Below are 19,615 nucleotides of genomic sequence, written 5' to 3'. Positions count from 1 at the left end.
GTTGACTTGAGAAAAGTAGAGGTAGACTTAAGAAGTATTAGAGTGAATATGATGTGTACGTCGGATAGAACTTTAATTAGTAGTTGGGTATTATTCGGTTCCTTTATTTCCCTAATTAGTAGTTGGGTATTATTCGGTTCCTTTATTTCCCTATATCACTATCTGTTCTGTTAGAAATTTTTTTTATTACTTCTTTTTCATTGTTTGTTCAATTGAGAATTTTTCGAATTTAACTTCTCTATCTTTGATCTCATCTACGAAATTATATTTGAATTTGTCATTATTGTTCATCAAAGCTTAGGAGGTAACAACATTGAATAATGTTGTAGTCACACTAGTTTAGCCATGCATTTTAGCTCTTTTCAGCTATGTGAGTTCCCGAGTTGCGAAAGCAACCATTAATATTAATATTTATTAATGGATAGATTTTTACATCGCAATCTTTAGATTATGTCTCTTTCTCGGATCTTGCTAACATATACGAAATAGTTTGTGCACTGAAGTTTCATGTTAACAAAGTGAGTTATCGAAGAGGGTAAAAATAATATTTAACATATGAATAGTCATAAATATCTTTCATCCACATATTTATCCAAGTAACGCTTACTATCAAAAAATCTGATTGTTACAAAATATTAAATTATTTTATAGTTTAATTAGTACCAAATAATAAAATTACAGGTGCGTGCCATTAAAAAAGAAAATATCTGCAATTAAAATATTATCAATTAAACAAAATTACAATTACTAAAAAAATTAGAACACAGAATATTCATATAATTGTTCCTTCATTAGAATAAGCACAAAAGTTACTCGAATTAGAGGAGAGTGAAACAACTACAATGTTACACCTTAAAACAATCACAACTTCTTATCTTTCAAAAAAAAAAGAATCATCAAATTTAATCAATCATGAATAAGAAATCGTAATATAAATTAAGGAGGTGCAAAATAAATTAATAATATACAAACTTTTTTGTCTCGTTTATTCTTACAAAAAATTATAAAACATGTATTTTTTTAAAAAAAAGAGTGACATGTTTTTTAATCTATTTTAATTTTAATTTTCTCTTGATACGTATGTTTAAAGTCATTCATTTTATTATATTTGATACAATTTTAATTTAAAATATTTTTTTTCTTTTTTATTAATATAAAATCATAAAATTAATTTTTTAAAATAATTAATCACAATATTTATACCAAATCTATCCATATTTATTTTTTATGATTATATATTAGCAAAAATATAGGGATTAAAAAAACCCCTCTCACCAGTCCACTTAGATGCTTCTCTTTTCTCGACGCTTTCTTCTTTCATGGACTCATCCTTCGCCCACAAGCGACACTTGGACACCACCACCGCATTTGATACTTCCACTCCGACCGCCAAGCGCCGCCACCAACTACTGCCGTCCTCGGCAACTCCGCCGTCCAATTCCTTTCGTACACCACCACCGCCGCTGCCATTTCTGAAACTCTCTCCCGGTGAAGCATTCTTCCGAATCCTCTGTCCGGCGGATAAAACCGGTGGTGTGATCGGAAAAGGTGGAGCTATAATCCGACAGCTCAGAGAGGAGACTGGTGCTAAGATTCGCATTGATGATTCACTTGCCGGATGCGATGAGCGTGTTATCGTTGTTATAGCTGACTCAACGAAGAAAGACCAAACCAGCTCGGATGCTGGTGGTGTCAATGGTGAAGAATTACCTCATTCGGCTTTCAATGATGAGTCATCATCCCAGGCTCAGCGGGCGTTGATTAGAGTACTTGAGAGGATTTTGAAAGTGGATGAGGAGGGGAATGCGGTTCAATCGGAAGGAGAAGGGAGGAAGGATGAATTTAGCGATGCGAGGAGTCCACAGGGAGTGGTGATTTGTAGGCTTTTAGCACCGAGTAATCAAGTTGGAAGCGTGCTGGGAAAAGGGGGAAAGATTATTGAGAAGATAAGACAGGAGAGTGGAGCTCAGGTTAGGGTTTTGCCTAAAGATCAGATGCCTGCTTGTGCATTACCGGGCGACGAGTTAATTCAGGCAATGCACTTTCTTCCTAATTTCTAGTTGTTTTGAATTCAATTATTTATTTGTTCACTTGCAGATTTCATGTTACTGTCTCTGAACACTTCTCTATGTATTGAAGTCCAGTTTTATGCTTGATTGGTAATTTGGTCGTGCTCATAACTCCCATGTACCTAAAGGAGCACCTGAAGAAACAGAGAATTCTCCCAATGTGTAATGAACCAAATACTCAAAAAAGCGGAATAAATGAAGTAACTTTCTGATAGATTTTCTCTGTTGTCTTGTCTGCTCACCTGTCCAAAATAGTTTCACAGTGTATCCAAAATGGCGATTGGAGGAAGAGGTGGAGTATAGATTAATATACTTGAGTTTGTAGAGATATGTTGAAATAGTAATTGGAAAACAAAAAAAGGAGCCAGTAAAGATGTTACATCTAATTGAAAATATAATATAGCAGTATGTTTTCTTTCCAGTTCACTATACAAAGATTGTAATTTCTGCCTATTGAGGAAGTAAGTTATTAAGAACTGTCCAGAGTGGAAGCAGATCAAGAAAAGTTGAGCGAAGGGATTGAAAGTACGACTTGATTGAGTTGGAGGGGAATGTACTGACTGATTTTATTAATCTTCATAACCAAAGTGCACTTGACAACATCCTAAGGGAACCCTTGGACTCTTACTCGGAGGGCAAGGAGGTGCATGCACGAGACAGAAGACCCACCTTACTTGCAAAGTACATATAGATAGAATAACAGAGATTTACCATCATTTGATCCTTCTACCTCTAAGTTTGGCTCTCGTCACCTCAGAAGTTGATAAGAACAGTAGAATAATATCACCAACTCCTCAATTTCCTAATACTTCTATTCGTTCTACAAGGCAGAGGTTAAAACTGTTGTTTTGATACCAAAGATAGACATTACAAACCAATAACACAAAGGAAATAAATAATCAACATACCTCCAGCCACTGTCACTGTTTAGTCGGCAGCAGTGACATTTGTCAGCCATGTTTCGGTGAGGCTTTTCTAGTCTAAAGACCTTCTAAGCACTCAAAACCTCACTCTTCGATGGTATGGGGGTTGAAGAAGTAAATTTGCTTAGTGACCCTTGAACCAAATGTCATATGTATAACCGTGCTTCCATCAAGAACGGTTTTCAGTCGTTGCTGTGATGGACAACAATTTCTAAGAGGTTATGGGAAGTTCTGCAACATGGAGAAGTTACCAACCTTTAGAATTGTGGGATAGGTCCATGTCATACAAGCCATTTCAGAAATTGCTAACATTCTCCCACTTGGTTCCTATATACTCTAATCCCATGAATGAAACATTATACACGATCATAGCCATATTTCCTCCAAAGATAAGTAGTATCGTCCAAGTATCACTATGCATTATGCATCTAATCCTTAGCCCATATTTCTTAATGAATAAACTCAATGTTTATGCTAGGTCTATAATTTAGCGATATTTCTCAAAATAAAGTGAATGTGCACACAATTACAAATACGAGAAATTTCATATAAATAGAGTTTCAGCAGTGTTTGTTGTTACAATGAAATTTTACATAGTGGAACTAAGTCCCATTGTGACTTCATGATCCTTTACTTTCTTCAATGGCATGCCTTTAGTTATAGGATCCGTAACATCAGTTCAATGACCACTTTCTTATCTTTAACATGTTCTCTTATGACAAAAAACTTGATGTCAATATGCTTGCATTTGACTTCCACTTCTGTTATTCTTAGTCATAAAGACAACACCTAAGTCGACAATTCTTAGCACAAATATGACACTCTTCTACCTTACTTCATGTGAGGTAGCCTCAAAGTAAGAAACAAACTCAACCTCCATAGTGGAAATAGTAATCAAAGTTTGTTTGGCATTCCTTTAAGATATAGTTCAACATCTAATGTAAAAATGTATCTTGAAGTTTATTTATGTGAATCAACATAACCAACATCATCAGAATCAGGGTAGCCAATGACTTCCAAGTCATCTGGTTGTTTGTACATGAGCATGTAGTCTTTTGTCCCTTGGAGATATCTTTAAGACTTCCTTTGCAACTCTTCGGTGGTCAAGACTTATATTATTTTGATATCTTCCTAACATTCCAACAATAAATGCTATGTTAGGTTTTGTACAAACCTAAGCATACATCAAGCTTCCAACAATAGAAGCATATGGGATCTCCTTCATTTGTTCCCTCTCAAGATTGTTCTTCGGGCAATGATTCAAATTGAACTTGTCACCTTTTACAATAGGAGCTACACTTTGTGAACGATCTTTTATTCAAAACCTCTCTAAAATTTTATTGATATCGGAATATTGAGATAGACCTAAGGAATCTTGATGTCTATCTAGATGATCTTAATATCAATAACATAAGACGCATCACCCATGTCTTTCATATCAAAGTTTTTAGAGGGAAATATTTCACTTCATGTATCATTTTCTAATCATTAGATGCAAGTAAAATATCATTCACATATAGAACTAATCAACATATTTTACTCCCACTGACCTTCCGGTATATCTATTGGTTCATAATGTTCTCAAAAAAGTCGAATGAAGAGATACAATTATGAAATTTTAAATACCATTGATGTGAGGCTTGTCTTAGTCCATAGATGACTTTCTTTGCTCACCATTTGAATACAACAAGTGCTTACCATTACTAGAGGAGAATCCTTTAGTTTGTTTCATATTGTTTCATATGAACCTCTTCCTCCAGATTACCATTGAAAAATGTGGTTTTTACATAATTTGCTGCAATTTTGAATCAAAATGGGCTATTAATACCAATATAATACGCAAGAAATCAATTTTAGACATAGGAGAAAAGGTCTCAGTGTAATCAATTCTTTCCTTTTGAGCGAATCTTTTAGCAATGAGTTTGAGATGCTTTCTTAACTTCAACATGTTTTCTTATGGCTAAAAACTTGATATGATATGCTTACTTTGCGTCCACTAGAGAGAAAGAGATGAATTGTTACAATTTAACTTTGATAGCTCAGAGATAAGAGTTGATGAGATATGGAACTCTTCAACCATACATCATGTGAGGTAGCCTCAAAATAAGAAACGAACTCAATCTCCACTGTGGAAGTAGTAATCAAAGTTTGTTTGACACTCCCCCAAGATATAACTTGGACATGCATAACATCATGAGTGGAATCATTTTGTAAATTAAGAGAGAAAAGACTATCATACAATGTACCATATGTAAAAAGTTTAGATTTATAAAACAGATTGGACTTGTCTTTTAAAAAGAAGGAATATCCTAAAGGTACAAGCTTGATACTAAAAAATTAAATTTCTAGAAAGTTAGGAACATAAAAGGCTTTTCTAACTCTAAAATGAAACCACTACTAAGAACTAAATTACATGTCCCAATAGTTTCCACATGTGAGTGCATCATGTTTCCTGCATAGATGCTCATCATGTTTTCTGTATAGATGCTTCAGCTCCCACTACGTTTCTTAAATCCTACAAGGAATTCGTAATATGGATTGTAGAAGCAGAATCAATTCACCGCGTGTTACTTTTTCTTTGAGAAAATTCACCACGTGTTACGATTAACATCAATCATATTATCTTCATAGCAAACAAGAGAGATTGAAGTGAATTTCATCACAAGCCCTTGTTGATACTTGATAGAATCCTGCTTTATATGCCCTTTCTTTCTACATAAGCGACACTTGGATTCTTCTTGATTTAAGTTTCAAGTGGTGCCTATCCTTTCCATTTCTTATTGACTTGATAGGTTTTCTTTTCTTGAGTAGCCATGGATGCACTTTCTCGTGCTTCCCCGACCTTCCTCTTTGAGTGCACTTGGCAATAAGTTCATTAGTAGACCGTATATCCTTATGTGTAAAAATCTTATTGTGCAAGCAGAGTATTCAATGTATAGTGCACTCGAAAAGTTTAAGATATTTTGACCTCAAGAGTCTTTAGTTGAGCCTCTTAGTCTCACATTTTTATGATGTGCTCACGCACACCTCTCACACTAATGAGCTTCATTGATGAGCATTTCATAATTAAGGTGCTGACAAGTGCCTTATTTGAAGTTTCAAATGGTTCATCAATAGCCTTAGTAATGCCTTGACATTGTTATACTAACAAACTCATGAATACTATGATTTTGGTCTCAATAAACATAATACTTAAACGGTTGGAGCACTCCCATTGTTCATGAACAATGAAGACCAGTCTCATCTTGATTGAGGATTTCATTAATAAATGGCTCGTCTTTCCTTGTATCATAATAAAAAATTCTCTCCTTCTCGATCTCATAGTTCTCACCATTTGGTTCAGGAATATCACAAATATGTGAGAAATTTGCAAGTTGCATAACTGCAAAAATATATGTACATAACATAAATTTAAGGCTAATAACAAAAAATTGAATCTACGGACATAAAAATTGCTCGTGGGCTAAATTTTTAATTCAATTAGTTTCACACTTTACTATTAAAATTATCAATTTACTAGCATGAAATTCTATCTTTATGATAAAACCGTTAAACTCTCATTCATAATTCATGTGTGTAATTATGAGAATATTTAATATTTTATCCCAATTATATACGGAACCCAAATAACCCTTTGGGTTGGATTAGTGGCTTGGCCTTGGGACTACTATGTTGGAGGTCTCAAGTTCAAAATCCCTTGCCAACGGAAGCAAGAGGTTTGCCTTCTGGGCCGAGCTCGTCACATCGGGCTTGCCTAGTGTGGTATACCTTTCTTGTGTGTTTTGCGAGCATTGCATAGGAGCGAGGTTTTACCTCGTGCTTGCCCATAGGGTAGTGGTTGTGGATTTTCCTTATCATAAAAATAATATAAAAATATATGCAACCCAATAATAAAGGTTTTGAGTTATTATATCGTGCATAATTTATCACAATTCTAATGTCTAAAGTTTATTTATGTTCCTTTAACTTTAAAATTTTACTCAATTAAAGATGTTGTGGCTAATCTTCATAATTCCCTTGTTTGATCCAATATTATTTAATAACGATGATCATTTTGGCTAAATCTTAATCAAACAAATTATAAGAACCACTAGACATTAAATCAAAATCTTATACAAGATTTATTGCTGAACATTATGCAATGAACTTAAATTTTACGTGCTTAAATCTTAATATGTAAAGAGACACAAATATTACATACAATAGACATAATAAATTATTAAGTACATAACAGTGGATTAAGAAGGACCACCTTGATGATAGCGAAGCAGTACCGTGAGTGTGAAGCAGTCAACTGAGTTCCGAACGAATTAACTTCTTGGTTCAAAACCTGATGAATTGCATATGATCAAAACTCCTTGCCAACGAAAGAATGGGGTTTGCCTTCTAGGTCAAGCTTGTCACACCATGCTTGGCTTCTAGGTCAAGTTCGTCGCACTGGGCTTGCCTAGTGCGGATTACCTCTAATGTGGTTTGCAAGCTATAGCATAGGAGCAGGAGTTTTACCTTGTGCGCACCAATGGGTAGCAGTTGCATGTTCCCCTCGTCATAATTTTTTTTGCTCAATTCAAGAAAGGCAACTCCAACAGATAAATCAATAATCATTATTAAGCTTAAACATAATTAAGTAACCGCATAAATATAATAAAACAAAATTAGAGACCTAACTAGCTGCGTGACCACCGACCGAAACCAAACAGCAGTCTCTTTGCCTTCTATTGTCACTTTATTAGTTTACGTTTATTGCCTTCTAGGTCAAGCTTGTTGCACCAGGCTTGCTTTGTGCGGGTTACCCCTCTTGTCTGGTTTGCGAGCTATTGCATAAGAACGAGGGGTTTATCCTGCGAGCAACCAAAGGGTATCAGCTGTTGGTTTCCCTTGTCATAAAAAAAAGTTTGCTCAATTCAGGAAAGGCAACTCCAACATATAGATCATTTATCTTTATCAAGGCCAAACAAAATTAAGTAACCGCATAAATATAATAAAACAAAATTAGAGACCTAACTAGTTGCGTGACACACTGACACAATGAAATGAAAACGGCAGTCTCTTTGCCTTTTATTATTACTTTATTAGTTTACGTTACATAAATAAAAGACAAAAAGTCATAAGTGACTGTGGGTGCATTACACGCATAAAAGCAAAACTTCAGGACTTCAACCACAGTGCAACACAATACACTATATATGTTGTCTTCTTCCTCTTGAACTCAGTTCATGTTCACCTTGAACTCAGTTTGTGTTCACCTGTTAAAGACACCAAAAACAACATATAAAATTTCAGACTGCTAGAAAATTGATTTCCATAAGATTTCTACCATTAGAATACTTCAAATCCAAAACAAGATCTAAAATTAAGACCATTTTGAGTGGTTTTTGCAAATTCCAAAAAATCAAACAAGGCAGAGGTTAAAAGTAAGTATTGCTCTGATACCAAATGTTATACATCACAGAGCAATAACATAGCGGAAATAAATGATCATAATACCTCCATCCATTGTCACGGAGTAGTCGGAGTTGGCGGCATTTTCCAGCTGTGTTCCGGTGAGTCTTTTTTACTCCAAAGACCTTATAAGCACTCAGAATCTTACTCTTAGATGGTATGGAGTTCAAAGAAGTAATTTGCTTACGACCCTTGATCCAAATGTCATATATATAATTGTGCTTCCATCAAGGACGATTTTCAGCAGTTGTTGTGATGGACAGCAGTTTCTAAGAGTTTATGGGAAAGTTTTACAACATGGGGAAGTTACAACCTTTAGAACAGTGGGATAGGTCCATGCTTCTCTATTCCTTCTACATCTTTATTTTTTCTAATTGCACCACCAGAGCAGGCTGATTTAGTAGATGACAAACAGATGGGATGGTCGATCCTTTTAAACAACTACCAGAGACCAAGTGTGCTCCCAATAATTCAATACGTCTTCCTAATACTGAGTAATTCTGCTTCAAGTATACGTCTGTATGTCTGTGAGGATTATATTGAATGTCATTATAGCAGAGGCACATGCCGTGTTGCTTTCTTAGCTTTATATGAGATTAATTTTTGTTTATTTCATCATCTCTGTTTTGCTTGTATGATTACGTTACGCTGTATATGTTTTGACTGTTGAGGGCATATCTTTGTGTGCAGATAACTGGAAGCTTTTCAACTGTGAGAAGAGCTCTGTTGTCTGTTTCAAGCTGCCTTCAGGATAACACAAGGGTAGATTTAGTAAATCCCTCTACCCCCAGATTTTCAGGGATGTCACAAAATGGAACTGGTTATCACACGCCCGAGCAGTTCTCGAGGAGTTCTGGTGTTGAGAGTGCTGGAATCAACCACAGGATGGTCTTGGAGGAAGAGGTCGTGTTTAAGGTGTTATGTCCGGTTGACAAGGTTGGAAATTTGATAGGAAAAGGTGGCTCAATTATTAGGGTGATGCAGACTGAAACTGGTGCATCTGTCAAGGTTGCTGATTCGGCATCTGACGTAGATGAAAGAATTGTTGTGATATCTGCAAGAGAGGTGCGTAGGCTGACCATTAACTAAGCAACTGTTTCTGCCTTTTCTCACAGACCCACTTGCATTTCGTATGTTAAAGTGATTTGTTCACTTCTTTTTTGTGTCACTTCGCTGTCATATTATCTGCTGCAGAGTCAATTTGTAGATTTTTTTAAACTTATTTAGTTGATAATGGTGTCAGAAAGAACTGGTGTTGATCTTTTAGCCTCGCTACTCTAACCTTGCAATGTTATATTAAGATCAGGTTCTTTGTTATTCCTGCAGAACCTGGAGCAAAGACATTCCCCTGCTCAGGAAGCTCTTATGCGTGTCCTGGGCAGAATTGCTGAGATTGGATTTGAACCAGGAGCTGCAGTTGTATCAAGGCTTCTGGTACATGCACGACATATGAGTTGTCTCTTTGCTAATGGGGGTATCCTAATTGCTGAATTGCGACGAGTCACTGGTGCTAGCATTCGTATTTTTCCCAGAGAACAATCTCCAAAATACGGTTCCCACACAGAAGAAGTTTTACAGGTAGATATAGATTTTCCTTGAAGTTTATTCTAAGTAAGGCTTCACGTCTCAGCTAGGTTTCTTTGAGTGTTTCTGGAATTTTTCCAATTTTTCAATATGCATTATATAGCTTAGTTATATATATGGTACCTCAGCTATATAACTCATTACCTGGAACTTTCTCTTTGGGTTGTATGGTGGTGGTGGTGGGGGGTGTTGTTACATCGAGGTTAGTGTTCTGATAGATAAATCATAGTGTTTTGTTGATGATCATTGGAGATACATATTTTCTGTTCTGTATTTGTTAAATTTCCTGACTACACTTTATATGCTGTTGTAGTATTTGTTAGATTTCTAGTAGATAAATATCTATCTGAAATAAAGTGAGTTGCATTTCTACCTCTATATAACTTGCATTTCTTGGGGGCAGGGGTGGGGAGGGAGATAGACTAATCAAAGTGTTTCATTAATGATCATCAAAGAGACGTGTTCTCCATGTCTGTGTTTTGTATTTACTATCTGAACTTGTATATCATATAAATTGAGTTGCATTCTGGCTCACTTGGTGGAACTTACCTTAACAAGTCTATGTGAAAAAGATAAATGAGAAGGAGTGCACCCTTGTTATCTTCCTTTCATGTTTGTTTTTTACTGAGGGAATTTTGCCAATTGGCTCCTGTTGTTTGAATTCTCTACAGGTCATTGGGAGCATGCAGTCTGTCCAGGATGCTTTGTTCCAAATTACTTGTAGGCTTCGTGATGCAATGTTTCCTGTGAAACCACATGTTTCAACTATTGCCCCTCCGCATTTCCCCCCTTACTCTGAAGTTCCATCCCCGTCATTCAGGCCAAGGCATGATCCTGCTTCTCCTAGTTACCACTCACCTGTTGGCTACCCTCACGGTATGAAACGTACTTGATATTCCACCCAAACGGTATGAACTGCTGCCTGCAATTTTACATGATTTAGACTGTAATGTTTTATTCAGATCGTGCTCCCCATTTCTATGGCTATGAGAGACAAGGACATGCTCCGTATTTTGATAGACCTCCTTCACCTGGAAGATGGGGTCCTCAGGTTTGTTGGGGCTCTTTCTAGTAAACATAAATTATTGATACGTTTTTATGACGGGGTTGCATTTCTGACTATTTTCTTTTCTACTTTGCTGTTTTATCCAGGGAGACAATTCTAGACATACAGCTGGAGTGGCTGATTGTAGCAGTGCCAGGTAACTTGTTTTCCTCTGCCTGGATCTAATGTATTATGTTGCTTAGGAGATTGAGATCACTACAAATAACTTGAATTCATCCATTGAATCTTCGTGGGGAGTGCTGGGTTGGGTGTAGTAAAGGGTTACCGTTTTCCTGTTGGTGCAGGACTCACTAGTTTCTTATTTGCTTGGGTAAACTTATTTCCTTTTGGGGCAACTAGTTTGATCTTCCTTGTGCAGCTTTAAGTGAGAGTAGTGGGCAATTAGTTGGTTGCGGCTTAATTAGGTTCATTGCAGGCTGCAGCCATGAAGCTAATGATGCATAATGCTTTTCAGATGCTAATATGAATTTAAAAGCTATCCAGAAGCATGAACTCAATTCACTGTTTTCCATTTTTATTGGGGAAGTTGTATGTCTTGGTATGCACAACCTAGAGAAACCATGTAAAAGAACTTGTATCCATGTGGAAGTAAGTTAAGAGGTGGTCATGAAAGAGTCAGCATAAGGATATGCTATTGCAGTCTTCAAATTCTGTTAACCTGGGTTTCGGCAGCTGGACCTTTATAAAAATTGGGCACACATTAGTATGTGGCTCTGCCGTTTGAGCTGGATGAGGGTAGGTCTGTTAAGTTCTTCACTTCCCTGTAATTTGCATTTAAGTTGTAAAGCTCTTATAAACAGGGTTTCTAGATAGATACATATATTGCGTTATGTATATCCTTTACTGGAAAGTAAAACAATGCTACCTAGGATGGGGATGTTGTATTTAGAGGGAGCGTCTCTTGCAAGAAAAATATCCACCTAAAACTTCAAAGGCAAGTCAGTATATGTTTGCAGTGCTTACAGGTCAACCGTTTTAAGAGTTGAGTTGTAAAGTTTGTGTTGGAGATAATTTAGGTCCTTATAATAAAACTTGACAATAGTATAAGAAGTCTGTTGGATGCTCGATCCGTTGCTAGTGGGATTAAAGAGAAAGGGGTGTAGAATCTGAACAATTGACTAAAAAGTTCTTGGACCTACATTCCTCCTATTCTTTCTTAATTGATTTGTATTCTTGTTACTTTGTCCTATATCATTTCCCTTATCCTTTATGTAAAACTATCTGTTGCAGTGAGGCAGCACCTAATTTGCCAGAGACTACTGTTGAAATGGTAATTCCTGAAATGTATATAAAATATGTTTATGGAGAGGATTCTAGCAACCTTCATCATATAAAGAGGGTAGGTCAATTTGCTCTGGGAAACTCTGTTTCTCTTATAGGTAACGTAAGTTAACATTTGTGTTTTGTATTCAGATTTCAGGCGCTAAGGTAGTAATTCATGATCCTGTAGCTGGTTCTGCATGCGGCTGTGCTATTTTGTCAGGGACGAAAGATCAAGTGGAATACGCTCAGACCCTTATTCATGCCTTCATCTATTGTGAGAAGGGGGACACATAGAGCTTGTTTCTTACCATGATCCTAAAGGTAACGTACGCGCTGATCAGTTTTTCTTTTGCAATTCAGTTGACATGTATTCGCGATGGTAAAAATAATTATCGGAACTTGTAGGAAGAACATAGTGTAAACATTAACAAAGTGGAAAAACGGAGAATGCAGCAGCTATTTGGGAAGGGAAAAAAGCCTGTTTTTTTCAATCATATTTTGATGTTAGGAGTATTTTGCAGGCAAAAATTATGTAGTAATTGTAAATGTTAAAAGCAATGTGCACATGAATTTGTCAGTTCATTTGATTCTCATAGGAACACAATCATGTGGTTCTGTAAGTTATACAATGCAGGTATATCTATCTATTTTTAGTTTCAAATCCTGATATTTTCCTTTACTAGATATATATATAGGGAGAAAAATGTGTTGTTAGCATTTTCAGATTATTATTTTTAGTTTTATGTCCTTGTAAGAAATATGAAAAAATCATTTTCTTCTGTTCATTTTGTAAGTGGGCAAGCGATCTTACAAATTTGGCATTCGTAAAATATTGTTTGGTGAGTGCTGATAATACTACGGAGAGTGAAGCCTAGAATTTTTATTATCAAATACTCGGGATAAGTATGGATATTCACGGGATAAAACTTAGATGTCTTATTTGATTCATATGTTTGGGATAATTTATTTCACTATTTGTAACATAATGATGGGATAAGCTATTCTAGGATAACTAATTACAGGATAGTTAATCCTGAATATTAGTTTTCAACCAAACGATCCCTTAGTTTTTAATGTTAAAAGACGTTATTCTTTTAAAACAAGACTAAAAAAAAATCATACTATATAACAATGGGAATGGTATGTATACTTGTAATAGAGGGAAGAAAAGACGAGAAGATTGATTAAGGTGTTTATTTAGTAGAAAAAATATCACATTAAATCTTAAGATTTGATTATTATTAGTTTGAATACATGAAAAGTTATGCACAATTATAATGAAATTAAATATTTTAAAATAAAAATTGTCATATAGATTGTTACAAGTAGTGAATCTATTTAACTTTGGTATTTTCATTTTTCTTAATTTCTCTTCCTCACATGGAGTAGGAGCATATGATTCGTCGTACGAAAGCATTAATCATAGAAATAGACACGTACAAAGAGTTCACTTAAGTAACAAGTTTTTTTCGCTATTTATTTCGAGACGGTGATACTGTAAAAAAAATAATTAAAAATCAAATTTTCAATAAAGTAATAATATATTCAGTGCAATGTTATGATCGAGGTGATTCATTTTATTTCTTCTATTTAGTAATAAATTCCACATATGTCTTTAGTAATAACAATTGTTTTTTTAACAAAGAGATGTTGATGTTTATTCCTCAATTTTTGACCAAGTAAAGAATTACCCTAAGTTAGAGCTCCATTAGAGGTAAAGTGGCAAAAATGAGACTTTTTCCTAATAATTAGTCATTTTGCGTAATAATTCATTAGTAAGTGATACTATAAAAATATAATACATATTCTTATGATATCAATACAATAATATACATATACCAATTTAGTATTAATTAAATAAAATTATCAATCTTAATGATATCAATATTGTATATGATACTAATTTGGTATCAGTTAAGAGAAATTAGTCGGGGTAGAGTAATTATTTAGGGTAGTATGGATATAATCATGCAATATTATTATTTTGTACATACATTATTTAATCGATAAATTACATTTATTAATTTAAATAGTGTTATGAGATTCAATTAAAGTTAATTTTGATTACGTCAAAATTATTAAATCTTACTAATTTATATATCATATTTATTGAATTCATATAAAAAAATTATATTTTTTATATAAAAAGTTCGATGACTATACAATAATCATTGCATCATATTTATTAAATTTACATAAGAAAAATAATCCTATTATACATAAAGTACAATATATATGTATGATTCGTTGTATTATATTTTTTGAGTTAAATGTTTCTTTATAAAATAAATTCATTATACATAATGTTCATTGTCTCTTAATAATAAATTATTCATTATATTTTACTAAAAACATTTAATGTATCATGATAACAAAATAAATTATATAAGTAACAAAGGAAATTTCTTGAAATATATTTAAAAATGTCTTTTCATTTAAAATTTGTCATAAATCAACAATGACACTTATTTTGAAATAACTTTTTTTCCTATTAAAGTAAAACATTTATTTTGAAATTGAAGGTGTATTTTGAAATTTTCCTTTAACAGATTTATTATGGTAAAAAGGATTTGCTCATAAAAAGGAGGAACAAACGGTAAAAGAAGAAAACATTACCAAGAATAGCCCTTTAAAAGTGAGCCAAACAAGGAAATTTCTTGGCTTACAAATAATGAACGGTTTGGGAGGAAAACATTCCGAAATTATCTTAGCGTAAATTATTAGTTTCGTTCTTTTAACTATTAATAATCTTAAAAACACCCTCTGTTTGACTAACTAAATTCAGATATGCCCCAATACATTCTCGATTTGCCACATGACATAGCTAGTGGTTTCAAACTCTCGAACACTTCTACTCTTGACCAAAATTTAGGATTGTATTTCATTCACATTGCAAGATCGAGGGTGCATTTAAGTCCCATTAGTAAAAAGGTGTTTTTAAGGTTGTAAATAGTTACTAAACATTTACTTTCAAGTTTAGGGATATTATCAATATTTCTCCGTAAAAAAGAACCAAAAACACAAGCAAAAGGCAATTACAAGTAAACAATTAACAATTAAAAAAAAAAAACAAGTGTACATTGATATCTAAGCACATTCTCCTTAAAGTGATCTACCTTTTGTTTTCTTGTTTTGGCAGTGAAGTTTGGTTATCATTTGTTGAGTTTGGTAAACAAAACAACATAATATAAATTACTCACTTTTAACACAAAGATTTCTCAAGGAAAAAAAACAAACAAAAGATGTATGACATTGAGAAGATCAAAGCTACAAGAGAACTTCTCAAGTGTAGTGTAGAGAAATCAAGAAAATTAGGAGTTGAAATTAGTGAAAGAAGTTGGAGATTAGAGAGTTGTGAACAAAGGCTTGATTTTTTATCAGTTGCTTTAAGAGACTTATCATGTAAATGTACATTATATAAGATGAGTACTCATGATATTGATAGAGTCATTGGTCCTGCTTCTTCTGTTGTTAACATATTTGATGTTATATGTGGATTTGAAACATCCCTTTCAAATGATGATGTTTCTGAAGATGTGTTTGCTTATGTCACAACCGTTAAACGGATGGAAGAAGCACTTGGTTTACTCACCGATAACTGTAAACTAGTCGTGTCTTGGCTTGATACCGGTAGTTGTTGTGATTCATCTCTGTATGTTAGGAAAGTGAACAAGTGTTTGAGTATAGTTAGAGGATTGCAGGGTACTGAGGAACGTTTTCGTTCTAAAGGTGGAGTGTTGATGATCGCGTTAGACAAGGTGGAGGTTGAATACGCGTCTATGTTAAGAGGCATAGCACCATTTTCTGTGGCTTTGCCTGATGTTATTCGAAATGTGCAACGTGTTGTAGAGAGATTGGGTGTGAATGGTCGGGTTGAGAAATGTATGTCTGTCTATGTTGAGGTTCGGGGGTTAAACGTGAGGAAAGCTTTAGAAGGGTTCGATTTGGATTACCTGGAGGAGATATCATTGACAGAGTTTGACAGTGTTTTGAGTGTAGAGCATTATATTGATCAATGGGACAAACAGTTGGAATTTGTTGTGAAGTATTTGTTAGATACAGAACACAGGCTTTGCGTTGAGGTGTTTCGTAAAGCAACATTTAAGGATAGATGTATGGAGTGCTTTGCAAGAGTTGCAGTCCAATCTGGGATTCATTCTTTCATCAAATTTGGCAACACGATTACGAAAGGTAAGAAAGAAGCAATCAAGTTGTTAAAGCTATTGGACATGTTTGGTTCTCTAAACAAACTACGATCCGATTTCAACAGACTTTTTAGTGGAAGAGCCTGTGGTGAAATCCAAACTCAGACAAGGGATCTGATCAAGAAAGTTGTGAATGGGATATGTGAAATATTTTGGGAACTTTCCCTTCAGGTGGAACTGCAGAGGCCAACTAGTCCTCCGGTGGATGGTAGTGTTCCGAGGCTGGTTAACTTTGTCGTAGAGTATTGTAATCAGCTGCTTGAGGATGAATATTGGTCCACACTTATCCAAGTTGTGGAGATACATCAAGGTTGGAACCACGAGAGCTTCGAAAAGGGGCTTCTTCTAAATGAAATGCAGAACATAGTAACAGCACTTGGACTCAATATAGGGACTTGGGCAAAGAGACACGAGGACGCCTCTCTTTCTTATTTCTTCTTGATGAACAACCATTGGTACTTGTGCAAGTACACGAGGGGAACGAAACTAGGTGAGCTAATGGGAAATGAATGGCTTACAGGTCACGAGGAATTCATGGAGTACTACGAGACACTCTATTTGAAAGAGAGCTGGGAGAAACTCCCGGCCCTTTTAAACGAGGAAGGCCTAGTGTTGTTCCCGGGAGGTAGAGCCATTGATCGACAAGTAGTTAAAAAGAAACTCAAGGAATTCACTGAGGCCTTCGATGAGATTTACAAGAAACAATCCAATTGGGAATTGTGTGACAAGGGGCTAAGATGGAGAATACGCCAACTTGTATTGCGCGTTGTCCTTCCTCCTTACAGTAGTTACCTGGAAAAATACGCATCCTCCATAGAATTTGAGGTTACTACTACTGCAGATCAACGCATAAAATACACAGCTAAGACCTTGGGAAACATGATCACTTGTCTATTTGAACCAAAAGTGGGAAAATATGGCAATAGCACCAAATGCACAGAATTGAGTGACATGGTAAACAATAGCTTTGTTACTAAACAACTTTCCTCCACACCAGCAGCAGCATGAATTAAGAAGCTGTCAACAATTACTCGAAAGGTGAAATCAGTTCATCGATAACTCCTCTTACATAAAGTCGATTAGTTTTCCAACCTTTTATCCTGAACAACGCGCTAGGTTGTTAATTGTACATGGCTTATGCATAGACCTATAATCTTTTTAGGAGTACTATACTTCTCTAGGCAAAATTTTAACATGACGATAACGAGCTACATTCAAGAAAAGCATCATCAGTCAGTGTTATGTAATGTATATAACATTATAAATCTTACAATACTAAGTTTTGATGGCTCAATTACATGTTGTGTTCTGTTCTTACTGAGGTATTTGGCTTTTTTAACACACGAAATTAAGTTGGTATACTCTGTACATTTGGTTTGTTAGTTCCAACCACCTTGAAACTTGACCATAACAAGTTCCTTTTTTAATTTTTAAGGTAAAGTTTTAGACTAACAAACAATTGTTGTTCATCTTGTATTCCAAACATACTTAGAACAAAACTTTGAACATCTTTGTAAGAAAACAATGTTTAAAAACATTTTCACAACTAGAAAATTAAAACTAGTAGCGAAACCAGAATCAGAAACAGATTTTTTTAAAAAAATATACGAAATATTTTTCTTAAAGAAGAATTGTTGTTAATATGTGCCTAAAGAATCTTACTGATTCCAACAAACTTTGCAGAAACACGAAGTTACCAAGTTTAATGAACCAGTGAAGAACAAAAGAATAGAAGAACTGAAATTAATTCACAAATCTAAAGTTTGTAAAATACGTACCAGAATCTGGAAAAATTTTAATAGGAAAAAGATCAAGTCCACTGAATTCACAGTGTCCCCTTAAGGAAATTATTCCCCTCTAGTATCTGAGATTTGATTTGGAATATGACCTCCCAGGGTAAAATGATCTCAATCACCAGAGTATAGATACCAAAAACTCCGGTGTCAGCGAACCACTCAACGGCAGTAAAGTACACTTAGGATACTAAATTTAGTAGTTGAAGAAGAAGTCCATAAATTTTATTTAAAATGAGAGGAAATCCCTCAATTTATAGAAAACAAAGGATAGTGCGAAAAGATTCTTGTCGTGCCTTACCGGAAAGGTCACAAACCTTTGGAAAAGTCACAATCTTTCAGAAAGGTCGTCACCTTTCATTAAAGTCACAACTTTCCATAAAAGTCGCAACTTTTCATAAAAGTCGCAACTTTTCATAAAAGTCACAACTCTTCATAAGTCGCAACTCTTCATTTTCCATTCACACCTTTTTTTAAAATCCAACAATCCCCCGCATGAATGGGGAATGACTCGAAAATAAAGAAACGGACAAGTATATGTACTTTACAAGCAATAATTTATTGCATCTGGATAAGTAGGTTTCCCCTTCGACTTTCCATAGTGAACATATGTTGGATATACTCGGTCAATCGGTAGATGCGATATCTTTGAACCGTCGAACTTTGGTTATACCTAGACAACCATATGTCACACAATTAACCCTTTACCATTTATGGTTCTTACGGTTGTGTTCGTTTTAGCCGTGAACACCTCCTGGTTTCATGAGTGTATAGAGAGATAAACTTTTGACAATCATCTTCTTTGAAGCGGCTTACACTTCACACTCACATAGGTGATTTCTAACTGTGTTATCGCGTAAATACACTATTTGGTTAGCTCCGCCAAACTTAGCAAATCATTAAAACCATTAAGCTTTATTAACTCATTAACAAGCCTTAATGTTGTATCCTTGTCCCTGAGCATTGTCTTCATCATGAGAATGGATTGAGTTTATTGACAATGCCTAACCGTCATTCATAACTTTGTTTTTCTCCTTGAATCTAGCTCTTGGGATCTCCAGTCTGCTAGATAGAGTTACCGCCATGATGACTTGTCCTAAGCCGTAAATTCATTCCCTTAGATGATGTTTTAACTTTCTCTCTAGTTAGGCCTTTTTGTGAGTGGATCCGACACATTATCCTTTGACTTTACATAGTCAATTCTGATAATTCCACTAGAGAGTAGTTTTCAAACAGTATCATGTCTATGTCGTATATGACGAGACTATCC

At 35.0% G+C, this 19,615-nt stretch overlaps 2 protein-coding genes across 3 annotated transcripts; both read left to right on the top strand.

Moving 5' to 3' along the window:
- Positions 1–1,227: 1,227 nt before the first annotated feature.
- Positions 1,228–13,008, top strand: LOC101250196 (KH domain-containing protein HEN4). 2 transcript variants are annotated; one of them, XM_004252571.5, is made up of 9 exons: positions 1,228–2,033; positions 9,125–9,499; positions 9,761–10,012; positions 10,690–10,894; positions 10,981–11,069; positions 11,171–11,220; positions 12,315–12,423; positions 12,498–12,668; positions 12,753–13,008. In XM_004252571.5, the coding sequence occupies exons 1-8, from the start codon at positions 1,320–1,322 to the stop codon at positions 12,639–12,641; spliced, it is 1,938 nt and encodes a 645-aa protein (XP_004252619.1). In that variant the 5' UTR covers positions 1,228–1,319; the 3' UTR covers positions 12,642–12,668; positions 12,753–13,008. The 2 variants fall into 2 exon arrangements, with proteins under 2 accessions (XP_004252619.1, XP_010314517.1); XM_010316215.3 differs by having other exon boundaries at positions 1,255–2,033; positions 12,315–12,354.
- Positions 13,009–13,196: 188 nt separating this feature from the next.
- Positions 13,197–17,846, top strand: LOC101263885 (exocyst complex component EXO70A1-like). The gene has a single exon (XM_004252611.5). The coding sequence runs from the start codon at positions 15,590–15,592 to the stop codon at positions 17,558–17,560; it is 1,971 nt and encodes a 656-aa protein (XP_004252659.3). The 5' UTR covers positions 13,197–15,589; the 3' UTR covers positions 17,561–17,846.
- The last annotated feature ends 1,769 nt before the right edge of the window (positions 17,847–19,615 follow it).

Source organism: Solanum lycopersicum, chromosome 12, assembly GCF_036512215.1.
Source record: "Solanum lycopersicum chromosome 12, SLM_r2.1".
NCBI classification, from domain to species: Eukaryota; Viridiplantae; Streptophyta; class Magnoliopsida; order Solanales; family Solanaceae; genus Solanum; species Solanum lycopersicum.
Note: the sequence above shows the minus strand (reverse complement) of the source record. Positions and strands in the feature narration are given on the sequence as shown.